This window comes from Mobula birostris, chromosome 27 (genome assembly GCF_030028105.1).
Source record: "Mobula birostris isolate sMobBir1 chromosome 27, sMobBir1.hap1, whole genome shotgun sequence".
Classification (NCBI taxonomy): domain Eukaryota; kingdom Metazoa; phylum Chordata; class Chondrichthyes; order Myliobatiformes; family Myliobatidae; genus Mobula; species Mobula birostris.
The window spans coordinates 10,959,860-10,976,328 of NC_092396.1; the positions used below are offsets into that span (position 1 = coordinate 10,959,860).

Below are 16,469 nucleotides of genomic sequence, written 5' to 3' on the forward strand. Positions count from 1 at the left end.
GAGAGAGAAGTGCAAGACACTTGGGATCAATTTCAGTTATAAGTTAATTTAAACTTAAATTAGAACTTCTTTCTGTCTCTAAGTTTTATTTGTTTTCCTGTCATGGGATGGCTGTGTGAATATGCTGTACTGTATCTGCTCTATGATATGCTGTGCTGCTTTGTAAAATAAAAATAAATAATAATAAAAATCTGAATTTAAAAAAAGTTGTAGGTGTGTCATATTCTGCATGGAGGTTGGTGACCAGTGGTGTGGTCAAGAATCTGTTCTGGGACCCTTTCTCTTCATGATTTTTATAAATGACCTGGATGAGGAAGTGGAGGGATGGGTTAGCAAATTTGCTGACGGCACAAATGTTGAGGGAGTTGTGGATAGCATGGAGGGCTGTCAGAGATTACAGCGGGACATTGATAGGATGCAAAAATGGGTTGAGAAGTGGCAGATGGAGTTCCGCCCAGAGGTGGTTCATTTTGGTAGGTCAAATATGATGGCAGAATATAGTATTAATGGTAAGGCTCTTGGCAGTGTGGAGGATCAGAGGGATCTTGGGGTCAGAGTCTATAGGACACTCAAAGCTGCTACGCAGGTTGACTCTGTGGTTAAGAAGACATATGGTGCATTGGCCTTCATCAACCGTGGGATTGAGCTAGGAGCTGAGAGGTAATGTTGCAGTTATATAGAATCCTGGTCAGGCCCCACTTGGAGTACTGTGCTCTGTTCTGGTCGCCTCACTACAGGAAGGATATGGAAAACATAGAAAGGTTGCAGAGGAGATGTACAAGGATGTTGCCTGGATTGGGGAGCATGCCTTCTGAGAATAGGTTGAGTGAACTCGGCCTTTTCTCCTTGGAGCCACGGAGGATGAGAGGTGACCTGATAGAGGTGTTTGAGATGATGAGAGGCATTGATCGTGAGGATAGTCAGATGCTTTTTCCCAGGGCTGAAATGGCTAACATAAGGGGGCAGTTTAAGCTGCTTGGAAGGACGTACAGAAGAGATGTCAGGGGCAAGTTGTTTTTTTTATTATACATAGAGAGTGGTGAGTGCATGGAATGGGCTGCCGGCCACAGTGGTGGAGGCAGATATGACAGGGTCTTTTAAGAGACTCCTGGATAGGTACATGGAGCTTAGAAAAATAGAGGGCTATGGGTAACCCTAGGTAATTTCTAAAGCAAGTACATGTTCAGCACAGCATTGTGGGCTGAAGGGCCTGTATTGTGCTGTAGGTTTTCAATCTTTCTATGTTTCTCTCTCACAAAGCAGTACAGATTTACAACTACAATCAAAAGAACACTCCTGCTTTCCATCAAACGGTCAGGACAACTTCTTAGCAGATTTCAATGTCTAGATAATTACAGAAAGGTACTTTTGTGATGAGTACAGAATTTAATTGATAATTAAGTGAAAATAAGCCGTAACAGTTACTCAGCTTACTTCAAAAGTCATTGTACTTGAAAGTTATTTGAACACAGAAAATGCTGAAAGTTTTCAGCAAGTCAGTTAGTATCTGAGGGAAAGAAACAGTTGACCTTTCAGGTTGTCGAGCAAATACCTGCAGATGCTGGAAAAACAACAAAAAGCAAACTCTAGGACGCTCAATTGCTATTTCTCTGGTAGATCACTGGCTTAAACTCCAGTTCCACCTGTTCAGAGGTGGTTGACAAGGCAAACGTCGACTCCACAGACTCCACCACAGTGCAGCGTGTGACTGGCTGGGTGAGTAGTTTGGGGGATGGTGTGATTCGTCTATTTACACTGGGTTTCCAATAGTGACAGAGTCACCCACACTGAATGAGTGTTACTGAATATTCTGAAATGAAATTGGAACACAGTCTTCACCTACCCACAATGACTCTGCTGTTGTATTGTTGAAAGCTGGAGCCACATTTTTCCACCTTGAACCCCTTGGACTCCGTCCTATCACAGACATTCCATGTGTTTCATCCCATCCTCCCCACTTTTCCTTTCTCACTTTTCAGCTCTGACAGGGTTATTTATCAGTATATTTTATTTTCCTCTCAGCAGATACTGCCTGACCAATCAAAATTACGTATTGGTTTTACTGAAAACATGTAAAGATAACTGTGTAGAAGTATAATATTTTAATCTGGTGAATGGTCTTTGAATGGGACCAACTACATACCTGAGAATAACATTGCAAGTTTAGAGATCCCCATCCAATGGTGAACAATGTCGGTAACAATGAAAAGTTTTGGATGACAGTCTGTGATTTCCAGTCCTCACTCTTCTATAACCAATCTGTAAAACATGACAGCAAATAACAACATCCTGGTATTGGTCCTGATGTGGGATCGCAGCCTGAACTGTCCACTGTTTATTCATTTCCATAGATGCTGCCTGACCTACTGAGTTCCTCCAGAAATTTGTGTGTGTTGCTAAGCATTTAATAACAGTTTTTCCAACTTCAAATTTCAAATTGTAGAAATAGAAAAATGAAAAAAAGAAAAGTAATAATAAATTAAGTAATAGCTATTGAGAATATGAGTTGTAGACTCCTTGAAACTGCGTCCATCGTTTGTGGAATCACTTCAGTGTTTGGATGAGGGAAGTTGTCTACACTGGCTCAGGAGCCTGATAAGAACACAAGAACGATTGGTGGGTGATAACTGTTGCTGAACCTGGTGGCGTGGGGATCACGGAAGGAACAGAATTAGAATGTACATAAATGCCACGACAGAGTCAAATGCCACAATGACAGTGGACAGCGTAAAGATATCTTTCATTACAAGATCTCCCAGCTCGTTGATACAATACTTCTTGCTGCACAATAAGGTAGGCAACAGGTATGTGAGCATAGGTGGCTGATTGATGACAGGAAATTCTGAAGCAATAAATTCTCAGAGTTGCTTTGGCACCCTGCGACCAGACATTGTCCTAGTGTCTGAGTCTACTAAGCAAGTGGTGCTGCTGGAGCTGACAGTCCCATAGGAAGATAGCTTGGAGGAGGCCTTTGAAAGGAAGCTCTCCAAGTACGCAGGATTGGTCAGCAACTGTCAGCAGGCTGGATGGAGAGCGAGGTGTCTCCCAGTGGAGGTTGGTTGTAGGGGATTCATAGCCTGTTCTTTAGTTAGAGCCTTCAGCATTTTGGGCATCGAGGGAGAGAGGAAGAGGAGAGCCATCCGCAGTACCACCGATGCGGCAGAGAGGGCCTCAAGATGGCTGTGGCTCAAAAGAAGGGAGCCATGGAGTCATAAGTAGCTAGCCATCTGGACACAAGCTGGGGTCTAATCAGCCCCGGCTGGGTCACCTAGAGGAGGGCGTATGATGTTGAAAGACCCGAAACACCCGATGATTCCAGGAACATCACTGAACATGTGTCCAGAAGCATCAATAGATGTATGTACACAGGTCTGGCAAATTTAAGTTTACATTTGGTGCCGAGACCCAGGAAGGGAATACCGAGGATTATTCCGAGACAGGGAGGGAAGAATCCAATAAAACCCCAGAGTTAATGGCTCCACAGAGACAACTGCCCACCCAAATGCTGCCCAGTCTAAGAGCAGCCGAGGAGGGACAGCCCGCAGTAGTCCCTGCGTATGCATCCTGGAAGCCTTAAGAACTGATAATGATCATAAATCAGGCCCCAGATAGAAAAGAACCACCAGCACAGTTTGCTCAACATGTCCGCAGTACTCTACAAGTGCATAGTGCGACCCCACAAGATTTATTCAGTCTCTGCAACATGATTCTCTCAGCTGATCAGGGGCGGAAATGGAAGGCAGAATTAAGATACCAAACCTATCACAAGTTACAGGTGGGAATCTGTAATGAGAATGAACAGACAGACCAGACTATTCAAGCCTTGGAGAGGGCTCTCCAACAACCTGTAAATATCACTAAAATACCTGAATGCAAACCTAAGCCTGAGAAATCGGGACCAGACTATCGGGTGCGATTTGTGGCCTGCTACAGCACTTTCACAGGAGACCAAGCCTCTAATAATGGGAATCCGGTCCCCAGTTTAATGCCTTACTGCTTCAATGCTTACCAATTAAGTTAGCCAACATGATTAAAACTAATAATATGGATTGGCCTGGCAATGACCAAAATTGAATACGATGAGCTTTGACATATTACTGGGACACGGCTTTCGAATCCCGATCAACCCAGAAGGGAACTAGTAGCCTGCAGTCCTGACGAAGGGTCTCGGCCTGAAACGTCGACTGCACCGCTTCCTAGAGATGCTGCCTGGCCTGCTGCGTTCACCAGCAACTTTTATGTGTGTTGTAGGGAACTAGTAGTAAAGGTGAATATGTTCAGCGGGAAGGAGGACGTGAGCGGGCTATATCTGGGGATCATAAATGGGAACCGAAGCACGGAACACACGTGGAATTCCAGGGGGACCCAGTGTGAGGTTTCTTTTACAGCCACCACCAGTATGGGGTGTAATCTAGCAGAGTGAGACTTGCTCTGTCCGTTGGAAGTTGAGATTCTAAGCACAGACAATGGTATCACCCTGGGACTAGTGAACAACTGACAGCTTCACCAGTTACTGACCCCCCCCAGTGGTGGGCACTTAATCTGGACTCCACTTCGCTTGAGCTCCCACTGCCAGCGGTCGACCCCCATGTGACCCTGTGCTATGACCCTACGGGGTGCGCCACTGAGGAAAGCCAATATTATGCACCCCTGGAGGGACAGAAGTTCCCAGTCACGGTGATTGGAGTGGTTAAAGGAAGAGAGGGCAGTGTATTACTGGCCGAAGTTCCAGATTCCCTTTGACAGGACTGGTGGTTCCCCATACCACTGTTAGGTTTGCCCTGGGTTCAAGCCAAAGAGCCTAGGGTTCCTTGCTGACATCTTGATGAAACAAGCCTCCAGCACCAAGGGGGACTGGCAAGACTTGGCCGCGGGCCAACTCCAATACTGGAAGGAGTCAGAGGTGAAGACGGGACATCCGTTAAGACATTTTTAATATTGACCGACCCCAAGACGTTGTACCCCATCTCTGGACAATTTCAGGCCACGAAGTTGGCCGCACCAACTGCCCCCCATCCAGATCACTGTGAAAGAAGGACTCTCCCACCCCTTCGGCAATACCCCCTCAAGCCTGAGGCAACGCTTTATGAGGATGGAAACTCTTTTGTCGATGCAGCAGGAAAACAATGTTCTGGCTATGCGATAAATGATGACAGTGAAGTAATTGAGCAAGTCTCCTTTGAAGCAGCTGTCTCCGCCCAGGAAGCTGAGGTACTGTATCCTAGCAACGGACTGAAGTGCAAACATTTACACAGATTCCCATTACACACTGACTACCAAATTTTGAGGATCCCTGACTCCCTCTGGACTCCCCCGCCCCACATTAGTAATGCTACCTTTGTAAACAACTTACTCACCGCTCTACAGCTACCTTGAGTTTTGCATATTGTTAGATGTGCAGCCTATACTGGGGAATCTGATGAGATATCTAAAGGCAATGCTAGGGCTGATGTAGCAGTTGAACAGTCAGCCTTGAATCCCACACTTTTAGTCTCCTCGGGAACCCAGCAAGCTCCTATTAGACAAAATCTAAGGACGGGTATGCCAGATATGGGGGAAATACATACGTTCAAAGGGGGACGCCCCTAAGGAGAGCACAAACAATGGTCCCAAATGGGTTGCCACACTGAACCTCAGACCAATTTATGGGTGACCCCTGCGGGACAGGTCTGTGTTCCCTCTGTGTTTTTACTTATTTTGATAGATTATGTAAATAATTGTACACACTTGGGCAAGGGGGGAATGGTTAATACATTATTACAATCTTGGTGACACCCTGATTTCCAGAAAGCGAGCCACAGCATGTTTAATTTGTAGAAAACACGAATGCTGAAAAAGGGATGCCCTGTCTTTCTGAAGCTACCCCCTTGCCTGGTGGACCTTTTTCCTGTTTGCAACTTGATTTTATAGAATTACCTAGAGTGCATTGTTATAAGCATTGCTTAGTGATAGTAGATGTATTTAGCAGATGGATTGAAGCTGTTCCTACAACTAATAATACCGCTGTGACTGTTGTGAAAATATTGCTAAAAGAAATAATTCCTCACTATGGACTTCCAGAAATGATAAGCTTGGACAATGGGCCACATTTTTTTGCCAAAATAAATGAGGAAGTCTGTAAAGAACTTGCTATAAAACAGCAGTTCCACTATACCCATCATCAGAAAGCAGCTGGAACAGTGGAATGAGCCAATGGTACCTTGAAAGATAAGTTGGCCAAACTTACACAATTGACTGGACTGACCTGGCTGAAGGTTTTACCCTTAGCCCTAATCCATATGAGAATCACGCCATCACATAAGGCGGGGTTATCACTTGCAGAAATTATCTACGGGAAGCCTTTGAGAACCCCATGGGGACCCCGACCTTGTTTGTCGCTTCTCCCCAAAAGCTTACCTGCAAGATTAGATATGCAGACCTTGGGGGAGGAGATGGGAAAATATTAATGCAAATTAACTGAAACTTTCCACAGCTTGCATTCATAAGTACAACAGGACTATCGGGAAGACGAAACCCAGCCTAAAGGTGACTACCCCAAGATTGAGCCTGGAGATTTTGTCCTGATCAAGAACTGGGATCAAGGGAAACTCAGACCTCGGTGGAGAGGACCATTCACCATGACTGATTCTAAATATTTCACAACAACCAAGAAAGGAGAAATCTTCCAACTCAAAGAGCAGAACTCAACAGAGAGAAGCAGGAGAAAAAGAAAGCAGTGAAGGAAGTAATTAGAAACCATAGAAACATTACAGCACAGAAACAGCCTTTTGGCCCTTCTTGGCTGTGCTGAACCATTCTTCTGCCTAGTCCCTCTGACCTGCACCTGGACCATATCCCCCCCCATACACCTCTCATCCATATACCTGTCCAACTTTTTCTTAAATGTTAAAAGTGAGCCCGCATTTACCACTTCATCTGGCAGCTCATTCCACACTGCCACCACTCTGTGTGAAGAAGCCCCCCCAATGTTCCCTTTCAACTTTTCCCCCTTCCCCCTTAACCCATGTCTGCTGGTTTTTTGCTCCCCTAGCCTCAGTGGGAAAAGCCTGCTTGCATTCACTCTATCTATACCCATCATAATTTTATATACCTCTATCAAATCTCCCCTCATTCTTCTATGCTCCAAGGAATAAAGTCCTAACCTATTCAACCTTTCTCTGTAACTCAGTTTCTCAAGTCCCAGCAACATCCTTGTAAACCTTCTCTGCACTCTTTCAACCTTATTAACATCCTTCCTGTAATTAGGTGACCAAAACTGCACACAATACTCCAAATTCAGCTTCACCAATGTCTTGTACAACCTCACCATAACATTCCAACTCCTATACTCAATACATTGATTGATAAAAGGCCAATGTAGCTTTTGGGACACTATCTACCTGTGATGCCACTTTTAGGGAATTTTGTATCTGTATTCCCAGATCCCTCTGTTCTACTGCACTCATCAGTGCCCTACCATTTACCTTGTATGTTCTACCTTGGTTTGTCCTTCCAAAGTGCAATACCTCACAGTTGTCTGTATTAAACTCCATCTGCCATTTTTCAGCCCATTTTTCCTGCTGGTCCAAATCCCTCTGCAAGCTTTGAAAACCTTTCTCACGGTCCACTACTCCTCCAATTTTTGTATCATCAACAAACTTGCTGATCCAATTTACCACATTATCATCCAGATCATTGATATAGATGACCAATAACAATGGACCCAGCACTGATCCCTGTGGCACACCACTAGTCACAGGCCTCCACTCAAAGAAGCAATCCTGCACTACCACTCTCTGGCTTCTCCCATTGAGCCAATGTCTAATCCAATTTACTACCTCACCATGTATACGTAGCGACTGAATCTTCCTAACTAACCTCCCATGCGGGACCTGTCAAAGGGCTTACTGAAATCCATACAGACAACATCCACTGCCTTCCCTACATCCACTTTCCTGGTAACCTCCTCGAAAAACTTGAATAGATTTGTTAAACATGACCTACCACGCACAAAGCCATGTTGACTCTCCATAATAAGTCCCTGTCTATCCAAATACTTGTAGATCCCATCTCTTAGTACTCTTTCCAATAATTTACTGGCCTATAACTTGCCAGATTACTTTTTGAGCCTTTTTAAAACAAGGGAACAACATGAGCTATCCTCTAATCCTCTGGCACTTCACACGTGGATACCGACATTTTAAATATATCTGCCAGGGCCCCTGCAATTTCAGCACTAGACTCCTTCAAGGTCCGAGGGAATACCCTGTCAGGTCCTGGGGATTTATCTACTCTGATTTGCCTCAAGATAGCAAGCACCTCCTCCTCTTCAATCTGTATAGGTTCCATGACCTCACTACTTGTTTGCCTTATTTCTATTGACTTCATGCTGGTTTCCTTAGTAACAGATTACTTCAATGACCGGTGGCAAAGATGTCAGTGCGCTCTTTCCTGATGTCATAATCTGTATGCAGACAGACAATCTGGAGTTGAAGAAGCTGGTGTACTTCTGTCTAATGAACTATGCAAAGAGCCAACCAGATATGGCAATTATGGCTGTCAACACTTTTGTTAAGGACTGTGAAGATCCCAATCCATTTATCAGAGCGCTGGCCTTGAGAACAATAGGTTGCATCCGTGTGGATAAAATTACTGAGTACTTGTGTGAGCCCCTACAAAAATGTCTAAAGGATGAGGGCCCTTACGTATGAAAAACTGCTGCTGTCTGTGCAGCCAAGCTACATGACATCAGTGCTCAGCTGTTAGAAGATCAGGGATTTCTGGACACTCTAAAGGATCTGATATCCGACTCTAATCCAATGGTCGTTGCAAATGCTGTGGTTGCTCTGCTGGAGATTGTGGAATCTCATCCAAACAGCAACTTGTTAGACCTCAATTTTCAGACAATCAACAAGCTTTTAACAGCCTTAAATGAATGTACTGAATGGGGCCAGATATTTATCCTTGACTGTTTGGCCAATTATAGCCCAAAGGATGACTGAGAAGCTCAAGGCATCTGTGAGCGTGTGACGCCACGTTTATCTCACGCCAACTCAACTGTTGTTTTATCGGCTGTAAAGGTTCTGATGAAATTCATGGAAATACTTTCAAAGGACTTGGATTACTATGGCACTTTGCTGAAGAAACTGGCTCCCCCACTGGTAACGCTGTTGTCTGTAGAACCAGAATTCCAATACGTTGCCCGCCGGAACATCAACCTCATTGTACAGAAAAGTTCCGAGATTCATAAGCACGAAACGAAGGTTTTCTTTGTAAAGATACCACGATCCAATATATGTGAAACTGCAAAAACTGGATATTATGATTCGATTAGCTTCTCAAGCCAACATTGCACAGGTTTTGGCAGAATTGAAGGAGTACGCCACTGATAGATGATGACTTTGTATAAAGAGCTGTGCGTGCAATTGGATGACGTGCAATTAAAATTGAGCAATCAGAACGCTGCGTGAGTACGCTACTTGAGCTCATTCAGACAAAAGTAAACTACGTTGTCCAAGAAGCTATTGTAGTAATAAAGGACATTTTCTGTAAATACCCAAACAAGTATGAAAGTGTTATTGCAACACTTTGTGAAAATCTGGACTCACTGGATGAACCAGAAGCAAGAGCAGCGATGATATGGATAGTTGGAGAGTATGCAGAAAGAATTGACAATGCTGATGAGCAATTAGAGAGCTTCCTGGAAGGACACCATGATGAGAGCACACGGGTTCAACTACAACTTTTGACTGCTATTGTGAAACTATTCTTAAAAAAACCAACTGAGGCACAACGAGCTGGTGCAGCAAGTTCTAAGCTTGGCGACACAGGATTCTGACAACCCTGACTTGACAGACCGTGGATATATATACTGGCGTCTACTTTCTACAAATTCAGTGGCAGCAAAAGAAGTTGTATTGGCAGAAAAACCTCTGGTTTCAGAAGAAACTGATCTTATTGAGCCAATGGTCCTTTGATGAACTAATCTGCCATATTGGAACACTGGCCCCTGTGTAACATAAGCCACCCAGTGCATTTCTGGAGGGGCAATCTCGGAGGATACATTGAACAGACTGCAAACGTGTTACTGAAGGAACTGAGTAGAAGGACTCTCTTGGACGAAAGGAAAATGTATTGGTTGATGGTGGTATTTTGCATTTCGGAAGTCTGATTGTATTAATTTTGATTACAGCGAGAGCTCAGGGAAACCAGCATCAAATTCCCTGTATGTGTCCACATACTTGGCGGTAATAAAGGATTTTGATTCTGATTATTGTCTGTATCCTATGGTGCCTTTGGTCATGTTTTGTATCATGTTGTAGAAGCGACAATCTGTTCTGAAAGGTTATCATGTAATGATAAAGGAGGGAATGATGAAGTTTAAGGGTGTTGGGGAAGTAAGAAATGATTCTCTGATTCTGGTAAGTAGCAGGTTAAAATTAGGTGCCAGCTTGTGTATGTTCTGTTCTATGAGAATTTGGAGAGACTGTCCCTGACTGAAAAAAAACTGCCTTCAGTTTTTTTTAAAACAACCCACAGCTATCCCTTTGAGATTGATCTGTGGGCTGTATTCACACATGCTGCATACATCATGTCTTATGAGTTCACATATTGATCTATGTTTCCACCTTTGGTATTCAAGTTTTATTGATAAGACAAGAATTTGTCTGTAATTAAAACCCGTGATCTAGTGTACTCTCTTACCTAAGTAATTAAGTTTTGCTGTAACTGATTTGGTGGGAATATCCATGAAACTGACTGTTCTTTGCTTCACCAGTTCTATAAAATGTTCCCGCGCTGGTTCACCGTCTTGTTTCTTGATTCATTGGAATGATACAGTTTATCCTCCACGGTAAGTCAATTTACAAATTTGTACAGAAACTTGACCAAATCCCTTGGTATGATTTTACAGCACTAATTCCCGATGACACGGTAAGGATTTTGCACACTCGCCTCTGCCGATATTGTCTCGTTAAAGCTGCTGCGTGTTGTAGCCGTAGCTTCAATAAATCTTTTACTGTATCGCTATTGTCTCTCCTCCAGGGGTTTCAACCTGAAGCTGAAGTTAGTAGGGTAAAGATACTCACCACTAATTCCACTCTTAACAGTTCATCTCTTCAGCTTCTTATCCGTTGTTTACGTGGCCTGACTACATAACAATGCTATGACAGTAATAAAGACGCTGGAGACGGGAGCTATGTGTCAAGATTCATTACTGGCAGAATCCGAACTCAGAACACACACATACGTATCAATACGCGCCTAATAGCTCATGCAACGACCTGTTACTACAACACAAAGTAGTCCCCATATTATACGGTAGGCTATACGGTACATTATCGTTGCTGTGTTTCCCTCCTTGTCCTTCCTGCGTTAGCCGCGCCTCATCTCAATTCTCTTTGTTACAAATTCTGTTTTTTTTTAAGTCGGTAAACCTTGTTTATAACATCCTTATCCGCAGGTGGAGGTTTCTAACATCACATCTTTGGATTTAATTAACCTGGGTTACACATATTTTAATCTGAGTGCACTCACTGTCCTGTACATACTGAATGTTTGTACTTTGGGTATTTGTGATGTAAGTAAACTTTTAAAGTTTTGTAAAAAAACAACATGGACACATTGCCGTTCTTACACAGAACGTTAGTTAAACCAGAAGGTGCAATCTGCTTTAACGCAGCAGGCCAGGCAGCGTCTCTAGGAAGAGGTGCAGTCGACGTTTCAGGCCGAGACCCTTCGTCAGGACTAACTGAAGAAAGAGTGAGTAAGGGATTTGAAAGTTGGAGGGGGAGGGGGAGATCCAAAATGATAGGAGAAGACAGGAGGGGGAGGGATGGAGCCAGGAGCTGGACAGGTGATTGGCAAAAGGGATATGAGAGGATCATGGGACAGGAGGTCTGGGAAGAAAAACGGGGTGGGGGGGGACCCAGAGGATGGGCAAGAGGTATATTCAGAGGGACAGAGGGAGAAAAAGGAGAGAGAGAGAAAGAATGTGTGTATAAAAATAAGTAACAGATGGGGTACGAGGGGGAGGTGGGGCATTAGCGGAAGTTAGAGAAGTCGAGGTTCATGCCATCAGGTTGGAGGCTACCCAGACGGAATATAAGGTGTTGTTCCTCCAACCTGAGTGTGGCTTCATCTTTATAGTAGAGGAGGCTGTGGATAGACATGTCAGAATGGGAATGGGATGTGGAATTAAAATGTGTGGCTACTGGGAGATCCTGCTTTCTCTGGCGGACAGAGCATAGGTGTTCAGCGAAACGATCTCCCAGTCTGCGTCGGGTCTCGCCAATATATAGAAGGCCACATTGGGAGCACTGGACACAGTATATCACCCCAGCCGACTCACAGGTGAAGTGTCACCTCACCTGGAAGGACTGTTTGGGGCCCTGATTGATGGTATCCCTCCATCCCTCCCCCTCCTGTCTTCTCCTATCGTTTTGGATCTCCCCCTCCCCCTCCCACTTTCAAATCTCTTACTAACTCTTCCTTCAGTTAGTCCTGACGAAGGGTCTTGGCCTGAAACGTTGACTGTACCTCTTTCTATAGATGCTGTCTGGCCTGTTGCGTTCACCAGCAACTTTGATGTTTGTTGCTTAAATTTATAGCATCTGCAGAATTCCTGTTGTTTACATTTTCAAATCTGCTTTAATTCTGCTTTGATAATAAAAATGTTATTATCATCACATTCTTGATAATAAGAATGTTATCAATCTCAAAGCAGAGAGAGGAAAATGGTTTTGGATGTTGAGGTCAACAATGTGTCTCAGATCAGCAGTGCCGGACAATTTCAGCAGAGTGTCCTGGGCTGCTTCATCAATCATCTTTCCTCACATCAGAAAGTCAATGTTCAGGTCAATCAGCAACACCACAAGTAGTGAAGGAGATTGCAGAATGTTGTGCAGCAATGTGAATCTTTTCCATGGACACCTGCTCCCCCTCTTGGACGGAGGTGGCATTGAATCAAAAAAAATCTGAAAGGGAAATGAATAAACAATTGACTTTTTGGACCAAGACCCTTCAGCAGGACTTGAAAGGAAGGGGGAAGATGCTGGAATAAAAAGGTGGCGAAGGGGGATGGAGGACTAGCTAGAAAGTGATAAGTGAAGCCAGGTAGGTGGGAAAGGCAAAGGACTGAGAAAGAAAGAATCTAAAAGGAGAAAATGGACCATGTGAGAAAGGAGCACAGTGGAGAAGTGATGGGCAGATGATAAGAGGCCAGAGTGGGGAATAGAAGAAGAGGGAGGCGGGGAGAAAAGCATTTTACCAGAGAAGGAAATCGATGTTCATTCCATCAGATTGGAGGCAAACAGGATGGAATATGAGGTGCTGCTCCTCCACCATGACAGTGGCCTCACTGTAGTAAATGAGGAGTCATTGAACGGGAATGGGAATAGGAATTGAAGTGGTTGGCCACCGGGAAATTCCACTTATGGTGGATGGAGCAGAGGTGTTCAACAAAACGGTCCCCAATTTAAGTCAGGTCTCACCAATATAGAGGAGTCCGCATTGGGAACACTGGACACAATAGATGACCCCAGCAGTTTCGTAGGTGAAGTGTTGCTTCACCTGGAATGACTGTTTGGGGCTTGAATGGAGGTGAGGGAGAAGGTGAATGAGCAGGTGGAGCACTTTGGCTGCTTTCTGGGATAAGTGCCAGGAGGAAGAATAGTGGGATGGGACACAAGGAGAAGGAATCATGGAGGGAGCAGACGTCAGAACCAGGATCAGGCTCATTACCACTAACATCTGTTGTGAAATTTGTTGTTTTGTGACAAAAGTTGAAGACATGAAATATTAGTGTAAGTAACTATAAAAATAGCTACATAGGTAGCTAGCTGGATGGACAGCAACACTTTATTAGATACATAGAAACATAGAAAACCTACAATACAGGCCCTTCAGCCCACAAAGTTGTGCCAAACATGTCCCTTCCTTAGAAATTACTAGGGTTACCCATAGCCTCTATTTTTCTAAGCTCCGTGTACCTATCCAAATGTCTCTTAAAAGACCTTACCATATCCGCTTCCACCACCATTGCTGGCAGCCCATTCCATGCACTCACCACTCTCTGTGTAAAAAACTTACCCCCTGACATCTCTCTGTACCCACTCCCAAGCACATTAACCCTGTGCCCTCTTGTAGCAACCATTTCAGCCCTGGGAAAAAGCCTTTGACTATCCACATGATCAATATCTCTCATCATCTGGTACACCTCTCCTCCTTCGTCGCTCCAAAGTGAAAAGGCCGAATTCATTCAACCTGTTTTCATAAGGCATGCTCCTCAATCCAAGCAACATTCTTGTAAATCTCCTCTGCACCCTTTCTATGTTTTCCACATCCTTCCTGTAATGAGGCGACCAGAACTGAGCACACTATTCCCAAGTGGGGTCTGACCAGGGTCCTATATAGCTGCAACATTACCTCTCAGCTCCTAAATTCAATTCCACGATTGATGAAGGCCAATACACCGTATGCCTTCTTAACCATAGAGTCAACCTGCGCAGCTGCTTTGAGTGCCCTATAGACTCGGACCCCAAGATCCCTCTGATCCTCCACACTGCCAAGAGTCTTACCATTAATACTATATTCTGCCATCATATTTGACCTACCAAAATGAACCACTTCACACTTATCTGGGTTGAACTCTATCTGCCACTTCTCAGCCCAGTTTTGCATCCTATCAATGTCCCGCTGTAACCTCTTACAGCCCTCCACACTGTCCACAACACCCACAACCTTTGTGTCATCAGCAAACTTACTAACCCATCGATCTACTTCCTCATCCAGGTCACTTATAAAAACCACGAAGAGTAAGGGTCCCAGAACAGATCTCTGAGGCACTCAACTGGTGACCGACCTCCATGCAGAATATGGCCCGTCTACAACCACTCTTTGCCTTCTGTGGGCAAGCCAGTTCTGGATCCACAAAGCAATGTCCCCTTGGATTGCATGCCTTCTTACTTTCTCAATAAGCCTTGCATGGGGTACCTTATCAAATGCTTGCTGAAATCCATATATACAATATCTACTACTCTTCCTTCATCAATGTACTTAGCAATAAAGTGGCCACTGAATGTATGTTTGTGATCTTCTGCTGCTGTAGCCCTTTTGCAATTCACTGTTACAATATGCCGTTATTTGAGTTACTGTCACCTTCCTGTCAGCTTGGACCAGTCTGATGTTTCCCCTCTGATTTCTCTCATTAACAAGGTGTTTACACTCACCGAAATGCCACTCACTGGGTGTTTTTTGTTTCTGTACCATTCTCTGTAAACTCTAAAAGACTGTTGTGTGGAGATCAGCAGTTTCTGAGATACTCAGACCACATCTGGTACTAACATTCATTCCATGGTTAAAGTCACTCAGATCAAACTTCTTCCTCATCCTGATGTTTGCTTTGAAGAACAATTAACTTCATGACTATGTCTGCATGCTTTAATGCACTGAGTCAAAGTGAACACTGCAATTACCTGGTTTTATGCATTAATTACTCACAAAATGTGATCTGATTTTAATCTAAGTGACAATAAAAGACAAACACAAACTGCCTAAACTAATAACACTCAAACAATTCTACATCTTCTCGTCATACTGAGTACACCATTTAAACAATCACAGTCGTGGTTCAAAAAAGTATGCGATGTCTCAGGTAATGCCCTCTACAAAGCTATTTCGAGTCAAGTGTTCCAATCAATGAGATGAGATTGAAGGTGTGGGTTGTACAGGTATAAAAAAAAGACACACAAAGTCAGGTTACTGACAGATCCTGGACTTCTCAAGAAAGATTTCTTTATGTGCACCATGCCTCAGTCAAAACAACTTTCAGATGACTTTAGAAGAATTGTAGAGATGCATGAAGCTGGAAAAGGCTACAAAAGCATTTCTAAAGACCTGAATGTTTATCAGTCCACAGTAAGAGAAATTGTCTGCAAATGGAGGAAGTTCAGTACACTTGCTACTCTCCCTAGGAGTGGGCATCCTGCAAAGATCACAAGAGTACAACGGGCAATGGTGAAGGAGGTGAAAAAGAACCCAAGGGTAACAACAAAAGATCTGCAGAAATCTCTGCAACTTGCTAAACTCTCTGTTCATGTGTCCACTATAAGAAAAACACTGAAAAACAACTGTGTTCATGGAAAGACACCATGGAGGAAACCACTGCTCTCCAAAAAAAACATTGCTGCACGTCTCAAGTTTGCAAAGACCACCTGGATGTTCCACAATGCTTCTGGGACAATATTCTATGGACAGATGAGACAAAAGTTGAACTCTGTGGCAGAAACACACACTGCTATGTTTAGTGGAAAAAGTACACTGCATACCATCACCAAAACCTCTTAACAACTGTGAAACATGGTGAAAGGAGCATCATGGTTTGAGGTTGCTTTGCTGCCTCAGGGCCTGGACAGCTCGCAATTGTTGAGGGAACAATGAATTCCAAATTGTATCAAGACATTTTACAGAATGTTAAGGTAGTGGCCTGTCAC

The 16,469-nt window shown here is 43.9% G+C and overlaps 1 protein-coding gene and 1 pseudogene across 2 annotated transcripts in view; one reads left to right on the forward strand and one right to left on the reverse strand.

The window, feature by feature from the left end:
* LOC140188652 (tumor necrosis factor receptor superfamily member 5-like) overlaps positions 1 to 11,186 on the reverse strand; it is a 39,307-nt gene extending 28,121 nt beyond the window's left edge. For both annotated transcript variants that reach the window (XM_072245124.1, XM_072245123.1), the window contains exons 1-2: positions 11,067 to 11,186; positions 2,144 to 2,259 (exon numbers count right to left, since the gene is read on the reverse strand). In XM_072245124.1, the coding sequence (XP_072101225.1) occupies positions 2,144 to 2,177 (34 nt within the window). In that variant the 5' untranslated portion in view covers positions 2,178 to 2,259; positions 11,067 to 11,186. The remainder of the gene's footprint in view (positions 1 to 2,143; positions 2,260 to 11,066) is intronic.
* On the forward strand, positions 6,618 to 10,626 carry LOC140188651 (AP-1 complex subunit beta-1-like; annotated as a pseudogene).
* Positions 11,187 to 16,469: the final 5,283 nt, after the last annotated feature.